We start from the raw sequence: 25,440 nt of genomic DNA, 5'->3' as shown, positions 1-25,440 counted from the left end.
TATAATTAATAAAGATATTAAAAAGCTAACCCTAAAAAAGACTAAGTAATTCTACTTTTTATTCCTATAAAGCTTAGATTACTATAAGTATTTCTTTATTATAGATCTTATAATAGGTTTTTAGAGTAGAGATAATATAAAAAAAAAAAAAAGACTAGATACTAGGCTCTATCTTTCTATTATTAAGAAAGGATATTTATTACTATTTTATTAAAGGTATTAGTATCTAACTAAGTTTTTATTTTAAGATTAAAATAGGCTAAGACTAATATTTTAGTTAATATCTTTTTAAATTATTTAAAGGCTTTTTTATAATCTAATATCTAGTTAAATAGTTAATCTTTTTAGATAAATTAGTAAAGTAGTCTAGTAATCTAGCTATATTCTTTAATAAATCTTTAGTAGAAATTATAAAATCCTAGGAATAATAAAACTCTTTTTAGGGTTATAGAAGTCTTTTAATTTATTAAGGCTATAACTTTTTCTAGGTTTATTTTAACACCTTTAGTTTTAATAATAAATCCTAAGAATTTAGTCTTTAAAATAAAGAACTAGTATTTATATAATACTACTTATAGTCTTACCTTTTAAAGCCTTTCTAGGACTATCTTAATATATTTTATATACTATATAAGATTCTTACTAAAAATTAAGATATTATCTATAAATACTATATAGACTATATCTAATAAATTAATTAAAATATTATAAATATATCTTTAAAAGATAGCTAGCCTATTTATAACTCTAAATAGTATAACTTTAAATTTATAATTACTATATTAAGATTTAAAAGTGGTAAAGTCCTCTAACTCTAGATCTATCTAGATCTAGTAGAAGCTTTATTATATATCTAGCTTAATAAAGACTTTAGCTTTATCTAGGTATTCTAGTATTTTATTAATTAATAGTAAAAGGTAATTATCTTTTTTAGTGATCTTATTAAGCTTCTAATAGTTAATATAGAAATATAAATCTCCTCTAGGCTTTTAAGCTATTAGAATTAAAAAAGTAAAAGGAGCTTTACTAACTTTAATAAACCCTTTATTAAGATTCTTTAGAATATACTATTTTATTACTTAGAGCTTTTTTAATAACTATTTAAAGAGAGGATAGCTTTTTAGCTAAAAGTCTTTAGTTAGCTTAATTTTATAGTTTTAGCCCTTTTTTAGTAAAAAAAAAGTGTTTAACTTCTATTTTAAGAATATATCTTAGTAATTATAATACTTTTTAAAGAGCTATTAAAAGATTTTTTACTATTCTAATTCTTTAAGACTAAGATTTTATTTAGCTATAATTACTATATTAATCTCTATTAAGTAAATCTAGAATACTTTAGTATTTAGATTTATAAAGTTTTAGTATATTCCTATAGTATTAATTATTATAATCTAGATTAAAAAGGTAATTAGTTCTAATAGTAGCTTTTTTAATATTTTTTAGGATTAGCTTTCTAACTAAGTGCTTTTTTATAGAGCTCTCTCTATTTTATCTAAGATAGCACTAGAGTCTTAATAATAAATTCTCTGATTCTATTATTATTTTTATTATTCTAGATCTATTTAATATTTTAGATAGGGATTTTAGTTCTATTTTAGAATCTTTTAGGATTATTTTATTAGTATTAAGGTCTAAACCTCCTTTTATAGTATAAGATAATCTAACTAAACTAGTATATTATTATAAAAATTAGATAAGATATAGTAATTTATAAGCTATATCTTATCTAAAATTAGATCTTAGCCTCTTAAATCTACTATTAGTATTAAAAGGTATTACTATATCCTTTTATTAATTACTAAATTAAGAATTACTACTTAAATAATTATACTCTTTATTTAGCTATTAAAGCTAATAGTCTAAATAGTTTATAGTAGATCTATAATTTTTACTAGCTATATTTTTTTAAGAAGATTAATAAATTTTTAATTAATAAAAATAAATCTATTTATTGTAATATTAATTAGTGCTTTTATAGTATATATCTAACTATTTTAAATAATTTATATAGGATAAATAAAGGTTTTATTGCTTTTTTTAATTAAATAGGTTAGATCTAATTTATATAAATTAATATTAGTAAGGCTTAAAAAGGAGACTTTCTCTAGGCCTAAGTCTTTTCTAAATCCTTTAAATCTAATAACTCAGTTATAGTACTAGATTTTAAGATAGATACTTTTACTATAAAAGTTATATATTAAGAGTAATTAGTAGATAGATATCTAATTTTCTTATAGATAAAATATTTATCTATTTATATTAACTACTAGCACTTTTTTATAAAGAGGCAAGATAATCTATATAATAGTATTAGCTTTTTTTATACTAAAAAAAAGGTACTAATCTTAGCTTAGATTAGTTTTATTACCTTAATAAAAGCTTTTTAGATTTAAATAATATTCTTAAAGCTATTTAAGATTATTTAGATATTATATATTTAAGAATAAAATAAATTAAATTTTTTAAAATTTATAGTAAAGTTAATTTTAATTATAGTAGTTATAATTTAGAGCTAAAATATTAATTAGTTTTAGAGTTTAGTTTTTTAATCAGTAAAGGCTACTTAGGTTTTATTAGCTAGGTATAAGAAGATTAAGATAAAAAATTAATATTTCTTATTTATCTTTATATAAACTCTAAAAAACTCTATTTTAGTATTTTTTATTTAGTTAAGATCTTTAAAGATAATTATAAGGTAATTAAAGACCTTTTTTATATTATTATAAGCTATTATAGCCCTATCTTATATTTAAGCAGAGATATACTTTTTAGCTAATCTAGTAATATATAATTCTATAGTATTATAATAGTTAATATTAGCCTTAAGTTTATTATATATTTTAATTCACTAGTATTTAAAAGGGGGTTTAACTCTATTATCTAGGAGTAATAGGTCTAGAATTTTAGTTAATTTAGATTTCTTAGCTTTTATAATTAATATACTAAAAGGTTTATTATTTAGTCTAGGTTAATAGATTTATTAAAAGGTCTAGTATTTAGTGGTTAACTATAGCACTATCTATAAAGTAGTAATCTATTCCTAGTTAACTATATCCTAATTATAGAGGGCTATATCTTAATTATAGAGGGCAGTATCCCTCTCTTCCTACACTATATCATATTATTCTATCACACTATAGTATATTTCTTACTAGATATCCTAGTATTAATAAAGCTACTCCTAGATTCTTTTAATATTTTTAGTATAGAAAGCTTAGTTAAATTTAATTTATATTAAGGTATACTTAGGTTACTTACTATCCTATAAAAAAAAGAGGATTAAGTTATATTATAGGGGTTTATTTAGATTTAGTTCTTTATAGGCTAAATATATTATAATTTAGATAAAATTTATCTATATATAAATAGAGCTTAGTAAGGTTTAGGATTAATATAGATTAGAATATAGAATATATTTTAGCACTAAATATTAAAATAAATAATACACTATAAAGGACTTAAGCTTTTAAAAAAGTATTAAGTCTATACTATAGTAAAAAAAAAAAGAGCTTTAATCTTATATAATATAGATAAGCCTATAAAAGATAGAGAAGAAAATCTAAGATATAGGGTCTAGAAATAAATAGATTAAAGCTAAGAAAAAAAGGAAGAAGAGTTTAGGTAGTATTAAAGGTCTATTTTTATAGGCTAAACTCTTAACTAATTAGATCCTTTTAGGATAAGCTAGTATTAGTTTTAAATATAAATAATATAATTAATCTAAATTAGTTAATATATATAAACTAAATAATATTTATAAATTAAGTAAACTAGATCTAAAGATCTTAGGTTTAAACCTAAGCGAGGTTAAATCTTTTCTCTTTTGTAAATAAAGTAAATAGTATCTAAAGGTCCTAGGTTTAAACCTAGGTAAAGTTAAATCTTTTTCTGCTTCTAAGTATACTATTATTAACTAACCAATTCCCCCTATTAGTTTATACTATCTGCCTTATATAGATAGTAAAGATGTGTGCTTAGGAACTATAGTGAAGTATAGTGATAATAACTGGTGTGTTTAGGGTTATTATAATTATCTGCATTTATAGAGCTGAAGTATACTAAGGCCTTGTTATTTATAGTGGTAGCTAAGTGCTTATAGTCTATGATGATCCTAGATATATTAGTTATTATCACTATACTTCACTATAGTTCCTAAATATATATCTTTGCTATCTATATAAGGTAGATAGTGTAAACTAGTAAAGGGAACTAGTTAGTTAATAATAGTATATTTAGAAGTAAGAAAAGATTTAACTTTGCCTAGGCTTAAACCTAGGACTTTTAGATACTGTTTACTTTATTTATAAAGAGAAAAGATTTAACCTCGCCTAGGTTTAAACCTAGGACCTCTAGATTTAGTTTACTTAGTTTATAAGTGTTATTTAGTTTATATATATTAACTAGTTTAGATTAATTATATTATTTATATTTAGGGCTAGTACTAGTTTATTTTAAAAGGATCTAATTAGTTAAGAGTTTAGCCTATAAAGGTAGACCTTTAATACTACTTAAACTCTCCTTCTTTTTCTCTTTAGCTTTAATCTATCTATTTCTAGACCCTATATTTTAGGTTTTTTTCTTTATCTTTTATAGGCTTATCTATATTATATAAGATTAAAGCTCTTTTTTTTTTTACTATAATATAGACTTAATACTTCTTTAAAAGTTTAGGTCCTTTATAGTATATTATTTATTTTTATATTTAGTGCTAGAATATATCTTATATCTTAATCTATATTAATCTTAAATCTTATTAAATTTTATTTATATATAGATAAATTTTATCTGAACTATAGTATATCTAGTTTATAAAGAACTAAATCTAAATAAACCCCTATAATATAATTTAATCCTCCTCTTTTTATAAGACAGTAAGTAATCTAAATATATCTTAATATAAATTAAATTTAACTGAGCTTTCTATACTAGAAATATTAAAAGAATCTAAAAGTAGCTTTGCTAGCACTAGGATATCTAGTAGGAAATATACTATAGTGTGATAGAATAATATGATATAGTATAAGAGGAGAGGGATACTACTCTCTATGATTAGGATATAGTTGACTAAGAATAGATTATTACTCTATAGATAGTACTGTAGTTAACTACTAAATACTAGATCTTTTAATAAACCTACTAATCTAGACTAAATAATAAACCTTTTAGTATACTAATTATAGAAGTTAAGAAACCTAAATTAACTAAGATCCTAGATCTACTACTCTTTAATAATAAAGTTAAACCCCTTTTTAAGTACTAATAAATTAAGATATATAATAAACTTAAGGCTAATATTAACTACTATAACACTATAGAATTATATATTATTTATATAATTTTATATATTATTAGACTAGCTAAGAAATATATCTCTATTTAAATATAAGATAAGGCTATAATAGTTTATAATAATATAGAGGAGATCTTTAATTACCTTATAACTATCTTTAAAGATCTTAACTAAATAGAGAATACTGAAATAGAGTTTTTTAAACTTTATATAAAGATAAATAAGAAATACTAATTTTTTATTTTAACCTTTCTATATTTAGCTAATAAAGCCTAAGTGACCTTTACTAACTAAAAGACTAAACTCTAAAACTAATTAATATTTTAGCTCTAAACTATAATTATTATAATTAAGATTAACTTTACTATAAATTTTAAAAAATTTAATTGATTTTATTCTTAAATATATAATATCTAAATAATTTTAAATAGCTTTAAGAATATTATTTAAATCTAAAAGATCTTTACTAAGATAATAAAACTAATCTAAGCTAAGATTAGTATCTTTTTTTAGTATAAAAAGAGCTAATACTATTATATAGATTATTTTGCCTTTTTATAGAGAAGTATTAGTAATTAATATAGGTAAATAAATATTTTATCTATAAAGAAATTAGATATCTATTTATTAACTATCTTTAATATATAATTTTTATAGTGGAAGTATCTATCTTAAAACTTAGTACTGTGACTAAGCTATTAAATTTAGAGGATTTAAAAAAAGTTTAGGCTTAAAAGAAGTCTCCTTTTTAAACTTTATTAATATTAATTTATATAAATTAGATCTAATCTATTTAATTAAAAAAAGTAATAAAATCTTTATTTATCTTATATAAGTTATTTAAGATAGTTAAATATATACTATAAAGGTATTAATTAATATTAAAGTAAATAGATTTATCTTTATTAGTTAAAAGTTTATTAACTTTTTTAAAAAAATATAGTTAGTAAAGGTTATAGACCTACTATAAACTATTTAGACTATTAGTTTTAATAGCTAAATAAAAAATATAATTATTTAAATAGTAATTCTTAATTTAGTGATTAATAAAAGGATATAGTAATATTTTTTAATACTAATAGTAGATTTAAAAGGCTAAAATCTGATTTTAGACAGAATATAGTTTATAAATTACTATATTCTGCCTAACTTTTATAATAATATACTAATTTAACTAGATTATCCTATATTATAAAAAGAGGTTTAGACCTTAATATTAATAAAATAATCTTAGAAGATTCTAAAATAGAACTAAAACCCCTATTTAGAGTACTAAATAGATCTAGAATAATAAAAATAATAATAGAACTAAAGAATCTACTACTAAGATTTTAGTGCTATTTTAGATAAAATAGAGAGAGCTCTATAAAGGGATATCTAGCTAGAAAGCTAACCCTAGAGAATACTAAAAAAGCTACTATTAGAACTAATTATCTTTTTAACCTAGATTATAATAATTAGCACTATAAAGATATACTAGAATCTTATAAATCTAAACACTAAAGTATTTTAGATTTATTTAGTAAAGATTAATATAGTAATTATAGCTAAATAAAACTTTAGTCTTAAAAAATTAGAATAGTAAAAAATCTTTTAGTAGCTCTTTAAAAAATATTATAATTACTAAAATATATTCTTAAAGTAAAAGTTAGATATTTTTTTTTATTAAAAAAAGGCTAAAACTATAAAATTAAATTAACTAAAGATTTTTAGCTAAAAAGCTATCCTCTCTTTAAATAGTTATTAAAAAAGCTCTAAATAGTAAAATAGTATATCCTAAAAAATCTTAATAAAAGATTTATTAAAGTTAGTAAAGCCTTTTTTACTTTTTTAATTTTAATAGTTTAAAAGCCTAAAAAAGGCCTATACTTCTATATTAACTATTAAAAATTTAATAAGATCACTAGGAAAGATAACTACTTTTTACTACTAATTAATAAAATACTAAAACACTTAAGTAAAACTAAAGTCTTTACTAAGCTAGATATATAATAAGATTTTTACTAGATCTAGATAGATCTAGAGTTAAAAGACTTTACTATTTTTAAATTTTAATATAGTAATTATAAATTTAAAATTATACTATTTAGAGTTATAGATAGGCTAACTATCTTTTAAAGGTATATTTATAATACCCTAATTAATCTATTAAATATAGTCTATATAGTATTTATAAATAATATCTTAATCTTTAATAAGAACCTTATATAGTATATAGAGTATATTAAGATAGTCCTAGAAAAACTTTAAAAGGTAAAATTATAAATAGCACTATATAAATATTAATTCTTTATTTTAAAAACTAAATTCTTAGGATTTATTATTAAAACTAAAAGTATTAAGATAGATCTAGAAAAGGTTATAGCCTTAATAAATTAGAAAACTTCTATAACCCTAAAAAGAGTTTTATTATTCTTAAAATTTTATAACTTCTACTAAAGGTTTATTAAAAAATATAGCTAAATTACTAGACTATTTTACTAATTTATTTAGAAAGATTAACTATTTAACTAGATATTAAATTATAAAAGAGCCTTTAAATAATTTAAAAAAGTATTAACTAAGATATTAGTTTTAGCCTATTTTAATCTTAAAATAGAAACTTAATTAAATACTAATATCTCTAATAAAATAGTAGTAAGTACCCTTTTTTAGTAATAGAAAGATAGAGCTTAACATTTAGTTTACTTCTTTTCTTATACTATCTCTATCCTAAAAATCTATTATAAGATCTATAATAAAAAAATATTTATAGTGATCTAAACCCTATAAGAATAAAAAGCAGAACTATTTAGTCTTCTTTAAAGCTAGCTTTTTAATATTTTTACTAATTATAAAGTATTAAAATATTTTATAACTAAGTAGTATCTTAGCTAAAGATAAGCTAAATAAGCTAAATTACTTTTTTAGTTCTATTTCTTAATTAGATATTAATCTAAAAAACTAATATAGTAGCTAATATTCTCTTTTAGAAAGAAGTTTAACCTACTAACTCCTAAAAAGAGAAATATAAACTACTACTATACTATAACTTTAAATATAGAGTGTATCTAGATAACTAAATATATATAGCTAAAATTATAAAGATCTAAGCTTTTAGTGATCTAATTTAAAAGATCTTAGTATTAAATAAGGACTATTTTTTTTTAGACTAAACTTAATAAATTATAAAGTTAAATAATCCTAAAAAGTGATTAGTCTAAAAGGGATATTTACTATTTAAAGATTAATTTATAGTTTTAGAGGATAAAACCCTATAAACAGAGCTACTAAATATACTCTATTATTAACCTTTATTAGCCTATTTAGGGCTAAAAAAGATAAAATAGTTCTTAAAAAGAAAGAACTTCTAGTAAAAAGATATAAAAAAAAATATTAAAAGATATTATAATAACTATATAATCTATAAATAAACTAAGACCTAGTAAAATAAAAAGCCTAGACTGTTAAACCCACTTTTAGTACCCTTTTAGCTATAAATATATATCAGTATAAACTTTATATCTCTACTAAAAGACTAAAAAGGATTTAATATAGCATTAATAGTTATAGATTAATTCTTAAAATATTATATTTTAGTACTAATCCACTATATAACTACTACTTAAAACTTAGTAAATATATTTCTATATTATATTTACTAATATAATAGCCTCCCTAAAACTATTATTTTTAATAAAAATAGCTAGTTTATTATTAATTTCTAGAAGTATCTCTATAAGATATTTAGGATCAATTAAAGGCTTTTAACAGTTTACTACCTTTAAATAAATAGATAGTCTAAAATTATAATTTAGTTTATTAAATAAAGACTATATATAGTAATATCTTTTTACTAGAATAACTAATTAAATAAACTATCTATAGTTAATTTTATATAAATAGTATTAATATATAAATTAACAGAAATATCTTTATTTATAATTAAATAAAGATATAAACTAAAGACCTTTTTAAACTAATAATTTAGTGTTTTTAAGATAAAAATAAATACTAAATATATAAAAGTATAGGACTTTATTAACTAGATATAGAATATCTAGAACTAGACTAAAGAAAATATCTTATTAATATAGAAATACTAAAAAGAATAGATTAACTAATATTAATAAAAGATTAATTTTAGAAAAAGCAGTTAAATACTCTTAATAATAAAATATTTTACTATAAATTAACCTTTTTAAAAGCTTAATAAATAGGTAATTAGACTATTTAAGATCTTAAAAAAATATAATAGCACTTTTAAACTAAACCTTTTTTAGTTAATATAAATCTATTTTTAGTTTCATTTTAAAAAACTATATTTAGCTTTAAAATTAGAATCTTTACTAAAATAAGCTAAAAATCCTTTATTACTAATTAAAATATAGGATAGAGAAAAGTTTAAAGTAAAAGAGGTCTTTAGCTTTTACTATAATAACTAAAAACTACAATACTAGATACACTAAATAGGCTATAATAATAATCTATCTTAGTATAATATAAGTGCTTTAAAGAATATAGCTATAGTACTAAAGGAGTATTATAATACTTATTTAAATAAATTAAAACTAAAGAATTTAGATTACTAGCTAACTACCACAGAAAATAATATATAAGCCAATTTAGACTTAGAGGATAACTATAAATTAGAGCTTAAAGGCGAGCTTAGATCTTAACTAAAAAGATATATAATAACCCTAGATATACTAGTTATTATCACTATACTTCACTATAGTTCCTAAATATATATCTTCACTATTTATATAAAATAGATAGTGTAAATTAGTAAAAGAAACTAGTTAGTTAATAATAGTATATTTAGAAGTAGGAAAAGATTTAACTTTATTTAGGCTCGAACCTAGAACTTTTAGATACTGTTTACTTTGTTTATAAAAAGAAAAGATTTAACCTCGTCTAGGTTTAAACCTAGGACCTCTAGATCTAGTTTACTTAGTTTATAAATATTATTTAGTTTATATATATTAACTAGTTTAGATTAGTTATATTATTTATATTTAGGGCTAGTACTAGCTTACCTTAAAGGGATCTGATTAATTAAGAGTTTGGCTTATAAAGGTGGACCTTCGGCACCACCTAAACTCTTCTTCCTTTTCTCCCTAGCTTTAATCTACCTATTTCTGGACCCTATATCTTGGGTTTTCTTCCCTGTCTTTTGTAGGCTTACCTGCGTCACACAGTCCCTTAGATATTGGTGTAGCTTATTGTTAGATGTAAAACACTCGCTATATTGTATATAGGTGATGCTATTGGAGACCTCTATCTGATTATATGATAGGGTATCTGTATCTTCTTCTAGGGCTTTAGCATATATAGCATCCAGTTTATTAAAGTTATTAGGGCCTATAGGGTCTATATAAAAGGCGTTATTACCTATTATACTATTATTAGTGTAATTAGTATCTGCTATTAATAGGGTATTAATAAAAGAGACGTCCTATAGGTCTTCTTTAGTGTTAAAATAATATATAGTTTAATGATATTTATATCTATAGAAGTAGGGCTGATATTGACTATTTACTTATATATAATATATATTCTATATCTAAGGGTAATCTATAAATAGATATTGACCTTATTAGTTAGTGTATTAGTTATTAGTATAGTTCTAGTTCTACTAATTCTAGGCTTAGCTATTGGATATAGTCTGCTAATATAGCTAATTCTGCTAAGTATAGAGAAGTTAATACTATTAATACTAATACTAATACTGTTATATAGTGTATAGCTAATACTGCTACTGCTAGTAGCTATAACTAAACTATAGTAAAGGTAATTATAGCTATTATATAAGTAGTATCTAAGTGTTAGACTAGTAAGGATATCTATTTTAGTTTTACTATAGCTTATACTGGTTATAGTTAGCTCTGTGTCTATAGTTTTACTAGAATTAGGGTTAAGTAGGAGTTATATACTGCTATATATATATAAATAACTAATATTAATATAATCTTTAAAAGTCTAATATTAATATCTACTGCTGATAGTAGCTATCTAGCTCTTTAATAAATATAGATAGGGTAGTAGTTAATATAGGTTCTTTTATATTATACTGAAGTTAGGGGTTAAAACGAAGCTATACTGCCCTAAGCTATATAATAATATTAATAAGGGAACCTCTATCTAGCTTAGCTACCTATAAGTTATAGAATATATTTTACGTCTATTCTATAACTGAATAGTATACTATAACGTTTTATTAGCTATAAAAAGTGTTTATTATATTAGCTTATATAGTAGTGGCTTAGGTCTTAAAGCGTCTCTTTAATTATATAAACTAACCTATATTAAAGGATATTATATTTAGATCTACTTATTCCTTATCTAAAAGCTCTATCACCTACCAGCAGAAAGCTTTATTATATAAATATCCTAAGAGGTTTATATATATAACGTCCTTAGTTTTAAGTAGGATTTAGGTATATAAGATACTAAAGAAGGCGTAAATATTTAAGTAATAGGAAGTACCTTTAACAGTCTTAATATAGATATCTAAATTAGGATCTAGTGTAAAGTAACTAATCTCCTTAGTTTTCTATTAAAAAGATCCACTTATATTAAGTCTAGGATTACTAAGTAATCCTAAAGGACTAAGTAGGCTAAGGACTAGCTACTATATTATTAAGGTCTATATCTATATATATAGCACCTATATATTCTATATTAAAGTATATATTATATTATAAATCTCCACTAGCTCACTATTTCTATTAAATAGGTTTAGGATATTTATAATAGGTTTAGGTAAGTTATATATAACTAGGGCTAGATATATAGATTAAAAGGAATCTAAAAGTAACATAGTTTCGCGATACTAAATAAATAGATTCTACTTTAGCGCTTAAATAAATATAGACTATATATATAGGCAGTTTCCCTACACTGATTCGCGTAGGTTTAAGAAAGGGTATAGATTATAAGGGTTATCAGATAGTGTAAATAGTATAGTAGTAGTCTTAGCAGAAGTTAGTATAGGGTATAGTATCTCTACTACTAATGTAGATTAAACTATTACTTAAACTATAGCTTACTGTCGGACTATATATATATATACTCTATTAAAGTTATATATAGTATAGTATAGCTATAAATAGTTAATCACCTAGTCTAGGAGATATAGGTATTCTCGCAGAAGACAAGGAATCTCAAAGTGGGAGATAATATAATTAACACACACCTAGAGCTTAGCAGTAATATTAGGCTAAGGATTAAGATTCTATATATTAGAGTAATAGAGACATAGCTAATAAGCTAAGTATATAGCGTTCACAATATCTCTATCACGATTATACAATATAGGTATACAGTATATATAGGTTAATATAAGCAGGGTTTAGCAGGGTTTAGCCAAACCCCGCACATACACACATATAACGCGTACGCGACGCGAGGAAGAGATAGGGCGAGAGAAAAGGTGTAAAAACGTAGTTATCGAGGCTCGACAGTAAGGATTCGAGGGTGAGGATTAAAAGAGCACACACTGGAAACCAGCGAAGTGCGTAGATACTCAGGCTTGGAGCAGAATATCAACGTCGAGTGACGGCGATGCTATACACGGCTGCCGGAAGCCAGCAGAGCGCGTTAACGGGCGTGCGATTGAAGGACTCGAATACTCGGAGTCGTTCAATCAGGTCAAGGATAAAAAAAAATTTTAGACCCAGAGAACCCTGGCGAACGGAGACATACTACCAGTTGGTACGATGTAAGATGTGATCAAGATGTGTAATTGACTAAGATATGAGGACGGCTACATAATAATGTTATTCTGGAGTCACCTGACTCCGCTCCGTAACAATAGTGCATCCTGCGGCCCACTTTGTATGGCATAAACCACTATTCCTATTATAATTTAGGTTGTATACTATCATAACAAACCATTATATGCCCGTAAGTGCTATTTAGAGTTCAAATGGGCTAAATCTATTAATCTGGCTATTAATCGTGATCCTATGTATTTATTGGCTAGTTAGCTTAGCAAGTACATGATTTAGAAGATCTATATAAGATGATTGAAGAGGCGTGGGAATCGATTGGTAGAGATTCGCTACGGTAATTCGTTTGAAGTCTACTGGTGTTTACGTGAGATATATTTTGGTACCTAGGCGACCTCAGGGTAGCTGGCATCTATAGTTTAACTGGTTGATTTGGGTTCCTGTATGTTTTAGCTGTGTAAATTTCATAAAACACCGAAGGATGCGCTGATCATAAATCCCCGAAGTTCCCAATTTCATGAGTAAGGTAGTATATAACTAGTTACTACCGGCGAACTACACTACCACTGTCGCCCTGGGCCGCCTACAGTTGAAGCAGCTCTATCTTCGACTACTGCACTCCACGGGTCGCAAGTCGCGGGGGCGAAACGGATCCATCTACCCGCTCAGGAGCACCGCTTGTTTCAGTTATAAATTCAGGAGAATGACGGGGCGGGTTGGATGGAGTCGATGGCGTCGATAGCGTCAATTGACTGGACAGCGAGGCCCACCGGCAAGCCTTGACTGCTGCCCCACGCCGTCTGGTGGATTCCCCGTTGGAACGCGTCCTCAGACTTGGGAACGTGTCTTCAGACTCGGCAATGCCATCGGGCAATCCGGTATCGAATCCGTTGGTTGAAAGAACCTTGCAACGTGGGAAATTGCCCCCGTCGGGGTTGGATGATCCATGGGGCTGGTTTCTTTCGGAAGTTAGCCGTCCTTGCAGTCTAGTGAATGGCCCCAGAAATGAGAAAGAGGGATATAAGAATAGAAAAAGGTAGAAAAAGGAGAGGGCGATGGACTGCCGATCGCGCCAAATTCAACCTCGAACGCGCAGATCCAGACGCGAAGTCGCGATATGTCACATCCAGAATCTGATGATTGCATTACATGACCCTGCTGAGGCCAGTGAGCTACTTTGTCCCATCTCTTCACTCAAGGCCAAGTGGCAAAGGTTTACGTACATCGTCAACGCCGGAGATTAAGCCTTCCTTGGCGCATCCTAAAATCCTGCACTCCAGTCAGCATGTCAACGGCTATCCAATTGCCTCGGGGAAACGGATCTCCAGTATATACCGCCAACGATACTAGGATCTGCTCGATGCAAGAGAAAAAGAAAACGAGATGCTTGGTGAAACACAATGTGTGGACTGGACTAGTACAAAACAGGAAGGTGTCTATGAAGCGAAAGTTGCTATAATCCAGAGACTTTTCCAAGATACCAAGATAGGAGGAACCTCGATAGAGCTTATGCTTCTTCAATAGACCAAGAAGACGCCAGAGAGTCGATAATGTGATTCCGACCGACGCGTGTTTCTTGCGGACAGCAACTAGAATGATAACAAGTATTGTCCGGTCTAGGCCGAGGGAATCCCTGGAGACTATTTGAGACTAGAAAGTACTACGTCCATCATTCGATTGCTCTTATTATAATCTTGAATGGATTAAAAGGGAGCCTTGAGGCTTATGGATGTGCGGGGTGGTCTGTATAGATTTGACGGTCTCCGTCCATCAATGTTAATGATTGCGGGGTTCGTTGTCACCATCTCGCACCATTTTATCATCAGCATTCACCATGGATATCAAATTGGCGTGCCAGAACCGCATGGCGCTATTATCCCATCGAGCACGCAAATGATACACCCTTACCCCGCTTCATGATAACACCCTGATGCTGATGTATACAATTGTCACCTTGACAACTTGAATCACCGTGATGTCAAAGCTCCATCAGTGGTATTGGACATCCTCGACTTGTCTATGGAATGAGGAAGTCTGTGCAAAGCATTCTTTGATTCAATTGAATATGGAGACATTTTGCGCTTATAGAAAGTCTATCCCCCATATAAATACATCTAGTGGCTACGTAGAGTCCGCAGAACCTGAGGCGTGATTTCGAAAGGGAATGGTGCAAGAGAACACGAGCAGAGGAGTGGTGAATATTTAACTGACCAGATTCTCATAGATCGGAGATCTTCTGGGTCTATCTTGATATTCGATCCACTGAAATCATTCTCATACTTGCGAGAATATACCCACATCTCCGCCTCCAAGAACTCAGCATGGCACCATCTCTCGTCGAAAACCCAGCCCAGGAGATTATTGTTCCTGTAAAGGCCAGTGCAGGGGCAACCGATACCAAGCCAAGAGTGCGACGGATCATCGATGAGGAAGGGGGGAAGACGACTGCTAGCGTATGTATTGGACAGAATGCGTTATCGCCAGCCATCGCTCAACGCGTCGACGAGATATAGTACCCGAACTACCTGCCCACTTGGGACTATGGCGAGAAGTACCCACCTCTCGAGGCGTTCATTCACCACGATCACGGGAAAGACGCCGACGCTTCCTTCCAAAACCTCCTGGTCGAAGGGTCCAAGATCCAAAAGCTCACGCCCACCATCGGCTCCGAAATCACGGGCGTCCAGTTGAGCCAGCTCTCGCACGCCGGAAAGGACGAGCTCGCGCTTCTCGTCGCGCAACGCAAAGTCGTTGTGTTCCGAGATCAAGACTTTGCGGATTTGTCTATTCAGGAGGCCCTCGATTTTGGAGGCTACTATGGCCGACATCATATCCACCCGACGAGCGGATCTCCCGAGGGATATCCGGAGATTCATCTCGTTCATCGGAACAATAATGCCTGGGAGTTTGATCAACACCTTGCGGCCAAGAATAGTAGTGTTTCGTGGCATTCCGACGTTACGTATGAGCAGCAGCCACCCGGCACGACCTTCCTATACATCCTTGATGGTCCCGAGGTAGGTGGGGATACAGCGTTTGTGGACCAGGTCGAGGCATATCGACGGCTTTCACCGGCTATCAAAGAGCGACTCCACGGCCTGAAAGCTGTTCATTCTGGATTTGAGCAGGCCGAGAACAGTTTGAAGCGAGCAGGGGTCGTGAGACGAGAGCCAGTCAAGAACGAACACCCGATAGTTCGAACGCATCCGGTGACCGGCGAGAAGGCCCTTTTTGTCAACAATGGCTGTAAGAATCCCTCAAGATACTCTGCCCGCTTTGACTGACATTCTAGAAAGTTACACGCAGTATCGTCGGACTGAAGCAAGAAGAAAGTGATGCGCTCCTGGGCTTCCTGTTGGGCCATATCGGCAGGGGAATTGACTACCAGGCCCGTATTAGATGGGCGCCCAAGACAGTTGTCGTTTGGGATGTAAGTCTACACCTGATCAGTAGTTGGGGTTATTGAGAGACTCATGGGAATCAGAACCGTGTCACTGCTCACTCTGCCATCATTGACTGGACGACGGGCGAGCGTCGCCATTTGGCACGTATCACACCGCAGGCTGAGCGCCCATACAAAACTCCTTATATCCCTGAGAATACTCCCGCGTAGGCACATGGATCATGCCGCAGAAAGGAGGGGTGGTTGGTTGTGAATGCACTGAGCAAAGGCGTTCGGCACTTTGTTCGATCACTATATTTCGGTTCGCATCATGTGTGGCTACACATTCCCCTGGATGCCCGTTGACATTTGTCAAGTAACTGATCAAGGTGTCAATGTCGAACACTCCTACAGTGGCATTAGGTATATCCACCAGAGAAGTTCTATTGAAGTCTAATACTCAACTCATATACCGAGTGTACCTTGGACTTCCGCTCCAGCTTCGGGAAAGTTGATATTGGGACCAACCTGCGTATCAGACCCTTCTTCAGTGTGGTTGGTTGATCCTAGAATTGTTTGTTAGCCATTCACAGAGGCCTCTCGAAGAGAAGCCTAGCTTTGGTAAGATATGGCAGACAATTAGCGGTCAAGATTCGAAGAAATGCAGCCAGGACACCCTTCATCCTATCTCCCAGGGTTCAGCTCTTTTTGCAATCCCTCCTATTATCCTTCCTGATTCTCTCCGGTGGTTCTTGGCGTGGTGTCCTGTTACCTTTAGACCTATGCAAGTGCCGAATACGTGAGACATCCAAGACTGGCCAACCTGAACACCGATTTTAGAGCCTGTCGACTCAGAATAGTAGCCAGTCTGTGGCTTGGTCAACCTTTGGTGGACCTTGGCCGTTACTATCGGTCGACTGCAAGCCTCACTCAGTATTCTCACCCTCCATTTGTTCATGGGGCCAGATTGCAGAGCAACTGGGGGCCGTCATGGCGAGATCTTATTGGATAACAAGCGATTCTATGGGGCGCCTTTGTAAGTCCGGGTATATCAGCGGAGACAACAGACTTACTGGATGGAGCAAGAAGTACGATCATGACGTTGATCTCCGTCCCTGCATAGGACAACAATCCTGATCACCTTGGGTGTCCCAGCGGTGCGCCCGTTCCCCTGTTGCTCTTGCTGCATGTCCGGCCCGATGATGGCTGATCTACAGTGATCCCGAGAAGCGCGCTCTTACGCAATCAAGGTCATGGCGAGGATGCGTTCATGCGGACGAGGGGTGTCGGAGACGACCGATAGGTGAGGCTGAGCATGCAACTGTTGGTGACCTAGCAGAAGTTTCCGCTGGGGGCGAGAAACCTCCCACATCTCAACACCTCGCTGCTCAGTCAACCATCTCATCCATCACAATGCCAGCGAATGACTCTGTACAACAAGACCTGGGTATGGCGGCATACCGGGCACCGTCTCTCTTCCAGCCACACCGTGCGCGTCAAGCATTGCGCGATGCTCACGAAGGCAAGATCCCTCCGCTTGCGGGCCTCTATCTGGGACTGAGCACTGTTCCAACTGCCCGATTTATTGCTCCGCTGGGATTCGATATGGCCTGGGTGGACTGGGAACACTCCGCGTGTAGCGTCGAGACTATGACCACAGTATGCTCAGATTATTCTCATCTACTACCGGCCCTGGGACTGGACTAAATCGAATGTGCTTAGATGGTCCATGAGATCGCTTTCATGAGCGAAGGCAAGACAATTCCCTTTGTCCGGTATCTACCTCTCTTCTCCGTTGCATGACTAGAACCTGGCTGACAATTCGGCAGCATCCCTGGCCATGACCATGCCTCAGTGGCATTTGCGCTCGACGCCGGAGCCAGCATCATCGTCCCGCAGGTGAATACAGTCGCCGAGGCCAAGCATATCATATCGGCCTCCAAATACGGTCGAAAATGGGGCGGCACTCGCTCCGCGCCTCCGTTCCGTTTGATCCAGGGTTTCACCGATACTCCCATCGACGAGTCCAAATCGATCCACGAAAACATGAACGACCAAGCGGCGGTGGTCATTCAAATTGAAAGCCTAGAAGGAGTGAACAATCTGGACGCCATATTGACCGAGGTGCCTGACATCGATGCCGTGTTCCTCGGAGCCCTCGATTGTCGAGTCTCGATGGGACTGGCCGGGATGCCCGATGAGCCGGAATGGCACGAAACCTTGGCCAAGTTCAATAGCATCCTGAAGAAGCATAACATGCCATGTGGCGGGCTTGCATTGGGACCGCCAGAGACGATGCGAGCGATGGGTCAGGGCAAAGCGATGATGTTTGTTGCCGCAGACACCATTGCCCTGCAGGGGACGGTTGAAGAGTTGAAGAAGGCCCGTGAGATATTCGCTCTTGCGAAATAGATGGATGCCAATGGTCATATTGATCTATCGGATCTTCTGATCTTTAGTCTCATGGAATCCATACTCGAAATGCATGGATCTCGACGCGTAGGTGATATCGTGGCAGATAATTGGAACAGAGAACAGGTTAATATGGGATGCCGCTGCATCCTGCGCACCAGCACTGGATTCGAGAATCGTGCCGAGCTCATAATCGTAGTCGCCCTCTCGAAGAATGGAGATCTTCGAGTTGTTCTCTGTCGACATGATTGGGTGGTGCAGCTCCTCCTTATCTCTCGCTATCGCATTTCTCCAGCTGCTAAATTGATAACGGATCTACGTTGATCAACTTCCCCAAGATCGGTCCTTTTCCATGACGAGTCCTCTGCTTGTCCCAGATCCTGAACGGTGGAATCCAGTATAATTCCCGAACATGCAATCCTACTCCACACGCCAGAGACAACGAGCCTCACAGGCCTGCGATTTCTGTCATGCCAGAGGGCTGAAGTGCCGCCGAGCGCTTGAACCGTCCAGCCACTGCCTCACCTGTACTGATTATGAAGTCGAATGCACAATGAACCGTCCAGTTCGGAAAAGAGGCCGTAAGCCAACATTGATGCGGTCGAGCGAACGCGACGGCCGGCAGACCAAGACGCAAAGCTCAGGATTCAGATCGCTTCATGCGATACGCCGAATGGTCCGGATCTACCGTGACACCATGTATCAGTGCTAGTATGCTCATGCGCAGGATTGCACGACATATACTGATCGCGTCTAGTTTTCCGTTTCTCCCGGAGAACGATCTGTCGATGCGCTGGGAACACGGGCTTCCCAACGAAAACGAGCCATCGTACATGTTACTCATGGCGCTCTGCGCCGTCAGCTCTCAGACTGCCGCGTTGGATGCTGTCTTCGACCACACGTTGCTGCACGGCATCACCATCCCTGATAGCGACCAATACTTCTCCGAAGCTGTGTCCAAGATCCCGGTGCGCATTGTCCAGTCGCACAATCTGGATTACTTGCGATCGTTTGGTCTCCTGGCCGTATACTCGCTGCTGCGTGGCAATCATAGTGACCTCCATCGCTACCTCGGGTTATATCACGCTTCAGTGGCCCAACATGGCTTCCATGACGAGGGCCTCTGGCCGGATGATCTGTCCCTATCCGAGGTGGACGACCGGCGACGGCTCTTCTGGTGCGTCTACCGTCTTGAGATCCACTCTGCCTGCGTCCTCGGTCACGTCGTGCGAATGCCGGAGGCGCAGGTTTCAGTTCTCTATCCTCGCATCACCCCGGCAATGGACCCTGAAACACACGCCTGGACTGCCGGCTGGGACTATATCACCGACTTGTTTCGACTGTTGGAGTACGCAATCTTCTGCCTTCACGGATGTAAAAATCGAAAGGCATTGCTGGCCGTGTTCTGCGATCGACCGTCCCCAACCACACTGCTTGATAGTCTAGCCCGACTCAAAGCTAGCAAACCGCGTATATTATCTACCTTGTCTGCGCCCGACGATGGCTGTCAAAGTAATCGTTGCAGTTATATGGCGGTGCAGATCACTTGTACGGAAACGCTCGTCACCATCATGGCTCTACTTTACTGTCAAGCCCCGGCCCACGAGGTCATGGCCATCGCCGAGAGCTTCCTCGAAGAAGTGACCAAAGCGCCTCTCATCATGCTCAAGGTTGCAAGCAGTCAAATCTTGCATCAGCTGCTCGGCGTTGGACATATGATCTGCAATGCCTCCCGGTACGACAATGGTCGATATCGGTCCGAAGCGAAACGATTGATTGCATTCTTGGGGGATTTGGCAAAGAACCTGGAGCACGATATCCCTTCTGCGGCGGAAGCTGGTGAGCGATTGCTCGGGCTCGCAGAAGCCACGTCATAATACTATGTGTCACATTAATACTCTATCTTATTCTCTCAAGGTCGCCACTATCTAGAAACAATCGGTCTCGGCATCCTCTCCGTCCGTCTGTATCCTAGTCCTGCGAAACGACTCTCGTAGCCATATACTTCCGATACGCAGGCGCGGACCATCGCCTCAATCGCTTGCCGTATACAATCATGACCAGGAACGTCAACGAACACGCGAGAGAGATCACCCCCGCCGTAATGAAACAGTTCTGTAGCCCTTGGGTCGTCCACCAAGGCGTGATGGCATAGCTGAAGCCAAAGCCGATCGTGTTCCGAATCACCATAATAGACACCGTCGTCTCCCCTGCGATCTCTTTGAAACAGTCAACATTATAGCTGACCGCAATCGAGCCACCAGTCACACAGCCAAATGTCAGCATGCCAAGTCCAAATACCAAACCCACCCAGTGGACGTCGTGGTAGGCTCCAACTCCCCAGGTGATGAGACCTGCGGCAGATATGATACCAGATGCTGCGAGCACCCACAGACGCTGTTCCGGTTCGCGGATGCCATTGTTCCGTCTGGCAAGCTGGAGGGCAATCCAATCTGCTGCATTTCCCGACCACAGTGAAGCAAGCGCTGCACCGATGATGGGACCCGTGTAGACACAGCCTACTAGTGCGGCTGACCAGTTATAGGGTTCCCCCGTCAAGACGGGACTGGCAGTTCCGTTCAGGACATTGTACCAGGCCAAGTTGATGCCATAGAGAAATCCAGCCCATGCAACAATGGGGAACTGAAAGATCATAATGAGGGGTCGGTAGGCCATGCGCATCATATCAATGGGATTGGGTCGTCCTGGCAGAGCTTTGAACAAGCTATACTTGCGCCAGCCTGCATTGATGTTCTGGAATATAGCAACGCGTTCAGATGTTTCCGAAGAACATGGCGTTGTTGCTGGTGGTTGTTTCTCTGGATCCGTACTTTCTCTGTCTTCCATCATATGCTGACCTCCTGGGCTGCTGCTGCTAGCAGCTTCGCCGTCCACAGCATTGTCCCGAAAGTAGATAGTCTCCTCCATAAACAAAAACAGTATCACAAAGATGACAGCGCACAGAATTGCGCCAAAATGCATGGTCCATCGCCATCCATAGGCGTCATTGAACCAGCCCGCAACCAGCGGGGCCAGAAAATTCGATCCAAACAGGATGAAAACATAGAGACCCATATACGTACCGCGATTGTGGGCGAAGAAGAGGTCAAAGACTGTGACCTCACACAAGGACTCTATCGGTGAGACAATAATGCCGATCAACGCCCGGTGCCCAAACCACTCTCCAGCAGAGGTTGAGTACGCGGTCCATACCATCATGGGAACCGTGAGAAGCATGGTGATGAGATAGACCCCACGGCGTCCGTAGGTGAGAGCAATCGGCTGCCATATGAGACAAGCCCAGCCAAAGAACAGGAACATGACTCCAGTCCCTTGCACCAGGTCAGCAGTAGAGATACCGGTATCGGTTGTGATATTTGCGAGAACAGAGTACTGTAGAGAAGTTGCGATTCCCGTGCCGAAGACGTAGAGGTACGCCATGCTGACGGCGAGCAGTTTGCGACGATATGTCCAGTTCAGGGGGTCGTTCGCGTCGGAACTCGGATGAGGAATTAGCACAATGTCTTTGTGCGAGGTGTCGTGAAGAGCAGAGACATGGCCGGCAATGTCGACCAGACGAACTGTGCCAGGTACTAGATCCTGGTCCTGGTCACGATCATGATTGGAGAGACTGGGTGCCATCGGGATAGCGGACAAGAGATGAAGATGCTGCAATGGACAATTTATCCTCCGCAGGGGCAGTAGTTAGAATGTTGAAAATATATGCCAGAAGGTCGAAATTTGTCTCGGTGACACCTCAGAATATATCTCCCAATCTCTTGATTACTTGGCATGACAAGCTGGACTCTTCTGGTGATCATGTCGAATGGAAATCCACCAACTTATCGAGCCATTCAACCGCACACAATGTCCGCATGGTCTCAGGACGGCTACTGTAGATAGTTGTCCGCGATGAATCATGGCTTTGCGAGTTGATAGCCACTGGGCCCTTCTGGGGATTTGATTGGCCAACAATAGGTCTATCAACAGCTGTTAATATCGATACTCCCCGCACGAAGTAATCTGCAGCTGCTAAATGGCCGCTGCAATTGAACAGCTCCTCCGACTACCTGGATGCATCCTACGTTGTCCATGCAGGATCCATTTGGAAACGATCGTCCACTGGGGTTGTATTTCGCCGTGGCATAAAAACTCGGCGTGCGCCCTGTTGAAATGGGCTTTTGATTCGTGTGATTTCTCTCTTCTCATCTCCCGCCTACTCAATGTCGACCTTGGCCATGGATACTGTCAACTCGTCGCCAGTAAGAATCACCCCCTCCCTAGTACTTCATTTACTCACCAGCGACAGAGCCTATCCATCGTGGAAGCCACGATTGCAGACCTTGCATCAGCACTCTCCAAAGGTCACACCAACAGCGTCGATTTAACCGCAAAACATCTCCTCCGCATTGCAAAGTACGATCGCCGCTCCATTCTGCTCAACTCGGTTCCCATCATCAATGAGAATGCATTTGAAGCTGCGCAAGCCTCAGACCAACGACGTGCCTCAGGCAAAGCTTTGGGTCCCCTGGACGGCATTCCGTGCACCATCAAGGACTCGTATAAGATCCATGGCATGACGGTGGCATCTGGCTCACCCGCGTTCCAAACTCTAACGGCAAATGAAGACGCATTTACCGTGAAGAGGCTCAGGGAAGCAGGCGCAGTGATCCTCGGCCGGACAAATATGCCACCCATGGCTGCAGGAGGTATGCAGCGCGGCGTGTATGGCCGCGCCGAGTCGCCTTACAACGCCGAATATCTCACGGCCGCTTTTGCATCCGGGTCGTCCAACGGATCGGCGACGGCGACGGCCGCGAGCTTCGGCGTGTTTGGCATGGGCGAAGAAACCATCTCTTCAGGCCGTTCTCCCGCTTCAAATAACGGCTTGGTAGCCTATACTCCATCCCGAGGGCTTATCTCTATTCGAGGAAACTGGCCGCTGTTCCCAACCTGCGATACTGTTGTGCCTCATACACGGACAGTCGAGGACATGTTCGCGTTGCTGGATGTTATCGTTGCGAAAGATGAGAAGACAAAATGTGACTTCTGGAGAGATCAGCCTTTCATTCAGCTCCCAGAAGTCAGCAACATTCGCCCAAATACATACCACGACCTCTCCGACGCCAAGGCTCTCGCCGGCAAGAAGATCGGGGTCCCCAAGATGTACATTGGCTTAGTGGACGCTGATCCGACGGCGAGGAAAGTCCATACTCGCCAGTCCGTTATCGATCTTTGGGGCAACGCGCGGAGAATCTTGGAGGAACTTGGCGCCACGGTTCAAGAGGTCGATTTCCCTGTCGTCACCAAGTTCGAAAAACCAGATACCAGGTGCGCAAATGGTCCGGTCGCAGAGACCATCACGCCTCCCCATCGCAATGACATCGACATGTGTCAGCTAATGGCATACGCATGGGACGACTTTCTTGCCGAAAATGACGACGCAAAAGTCGCGACCAGCTTGGCGCAAGTAGACTCGGCCACCATCTTCCCTCAACCACCGGGGTCTCTCCCTGACAAGTACGATTCAAACGATCCACTCGTCCGTCACGTCGATGTCGTCAAACAAATCACCGACGGACGGATTCCGACCTTCGACATCCCAGGCCTGGGCAAAGCGCTGCAGAACCTCGAAGCCATGCGCAAGGCAGACTTTGAAGACTGGCTTGACACCCTCGACCTCGATGCGGTGGTGTGGCCGTGCAACGGTGACGTGGGAAAGGCGGATTCGGATGTCAATAAGGCCTCTGCGGCAGATGCATGGCGAAATGGCGTTCTCTACTCGAATGGCAATTGTGCGATCCGCCAACTGGGAATCCCGACAGTCAGCGTGCCCATGGGCGTGATGACTGACACCCGAATGCCTGTGAATCTCACCTTCGCGTCCAAGGCGTATAATGATAACAGTCTATTCCGCTATGCCTTTGCCTTTGAGAAGGCCAGTCAGCTGCGGCAAGCACCCACTCGGACTTCGGCGCTGGCGACAGATATCATTCTGCTCCATGAAAAGGAGAGAACTCTAGGATCGGTGCCGCCGGAATTGACGGTGAATGATACCGCGGCTCTCAACACAACAGAAGGGATGAAGGTTCGCGTGTCAGGGAATGTTCAAAACAACGAGGGATATAGATTGCGTGTGTATGTCGACGGCAGTGAAGTGGAGGATGTGAGGATCATGGACAGCCAGTGGGGGGTGGATTTGGATGTGTCTGGGGGTTGGAAAGGTCGACCCGAGGAGAAAGGGGTTCCAGACCCAGATAAGGCCATGATCATTGTAGTAGCAACAGGAGACAGCGGGAGATCGACAGGCAAGCTGGTCTTTGTATAGATGCAAGATCGCCTATAACTGAGGGCTACAATGAAGCTCCGATATTGGAACCCAATCTGGTATATCTTACATACTATAGTTGTTAGGTAAACAGTCAAAATGCCAGGTCCATGAACTAAAAATATCGTTCAGAAGTCGAGGATGATTACCACAGCCTGACAGTGACTATGATGAGTCCTAAGCCTTATAAATCATTGAATATGGATGAGGCAGCTTTTTGATCACATGAGTGATCTGCTGGTTTTGTTCTGTTTTGTTCTGTTTTGTTTTGCTGTTGGGATTATGCTTGAGCGAGCATCAACCCAACTGCAAATGT

At 36.5% G+C, this 25,440-nt stretch overlaps 6 protein-coding genes across 6 annotated transcripts; 4 read left to right on the top strand and 2 right to left on the bottom strand.

The window, feature by feature from the left end:
• Positions 1-15,323: 15,323 nt before the first annotated feature.
• Positions 15,324-16,615, top strand: N7459_004914 (TauD/TfdA dioxygenase family protein; the record flags this gene model as incomplete). The annotated part of the gene is made up of 4 exons (XM_056944098.1): positions 15,324-15,455; positions 15,516-16,248; positions 16,299-16,432; positions 16,487-16,615. 4 exons carry the CDS (start codon positions 15,324-15,326, stop codon positions 16,613-16,615), a joined length of 1,128 nt encoding a protein of 375 aa, XP_056800981.1.
• Positions 16,616-17,797: 1,182 nt separating this feature from the next.
• Positions 17,798-18,796, top strand: N7459_004913 (HpcH/HpaI aldolase family protein; the record flags this gene model as incomplete). Its single annotated transcript, XM_056944097.1, has 3 exons — positions 17,798-18,043; positions 18,107-18,159; positions 18,214-18,796. 3 exons carry the CDS (start codon positions 17,798-17,800, stop codon positions 18,794-18,796), a joined length of 882 nt encoding a protein of 293 aa, XP_056800980.1.
• Positions 18,797-18,820: 24 nt separating this feature from the next.
• On the bottom strand, positions 18,821-19,042 carry N7459_004912 (uncharacterized protein; the record flags this gene model as incomplete). The annotated part of the gene is made up of 1 exon (XM_056944096.1): positions 18,821-19,042. One exon carries the CDS (start codon positions 19,040-19,042, stop codon positions 18,821-18,823), a length of 222 nt encoding a protein of 73 aa, XP_056800979.1.
• A 427-nt stretch (positions 19,043-19,469) lies between these two features.
• Positions 19,470-20,673, top strand: N7459_004911 (fungal specific transcription factor domain-containing protein; the record flags this gene model as incomplete). The annotated part of the gene is made up of 2 exons (XM_056944095.1): positions 19,470-19,507; positions 19,554-20,673. 2 exons carry the CDS (start codon positions 19,470-19,472, stop codon positions 20,671-20,673), a joined length of 1,158 nt encoding a protein of 385 aa, XP_056800978.1.
• Positions 20,674-20,767: 94 nt separating this feature from the next.
• Positions 20,768-22,438, bottom strand: N7459_004910 (uncharacterized protein; the record flags this gene model as incomplete). The annotated part of the gene is made up of 1 exon (XM_056944094.1): positions 20,768-22,438. One exon carries the CDS (start codon positions 22,436-22,438, stop codon positions 20,768-20,770), a length of 1,671 nt encoding a protein of 556 aa, XP_056800977.1.
• Positions 22,439-23,019: 581 nt separating this feature from the next.
• Positions 23,020-25,124, top strand: N7459_004909 (uncharacterized protein; the record flags this gene model as incomplete). Its single annotated transcript, XM_056944093.1, has 2 exons — positions 23,020-23,058; positions 23,100-25,124. 2 exons carry the CDS (start codon positions 23,020-23,022, stop codon positions 25,122-25,124), a joined length of 2,064 nt encoding a protein of 687 aa, XP_056800976.1.
• Between the last annotated feature and the right edge of the window lie 316 nt (positions 25,125-25,440).

This window comes from Penicillium hispanicum (assembly GCF_028827665.1).
Source record: "Penicillium hispanicum strain IBT 35686 chromosome Unknown utg000004l_segment0_segment0, whole genome shotgun sequence".
NCBI lineage: Eukaryota > Fungi > Ascomycota > Eurotiomycetes > Eurotiales > Aspergillaceae > Penicillium > Penicillium hispanicum.
The sequence above is the reverse complement of the archived record's forward strand: the minus strand, read 5'-3'. Positions and strand labels throughout refer to the sequence as shown.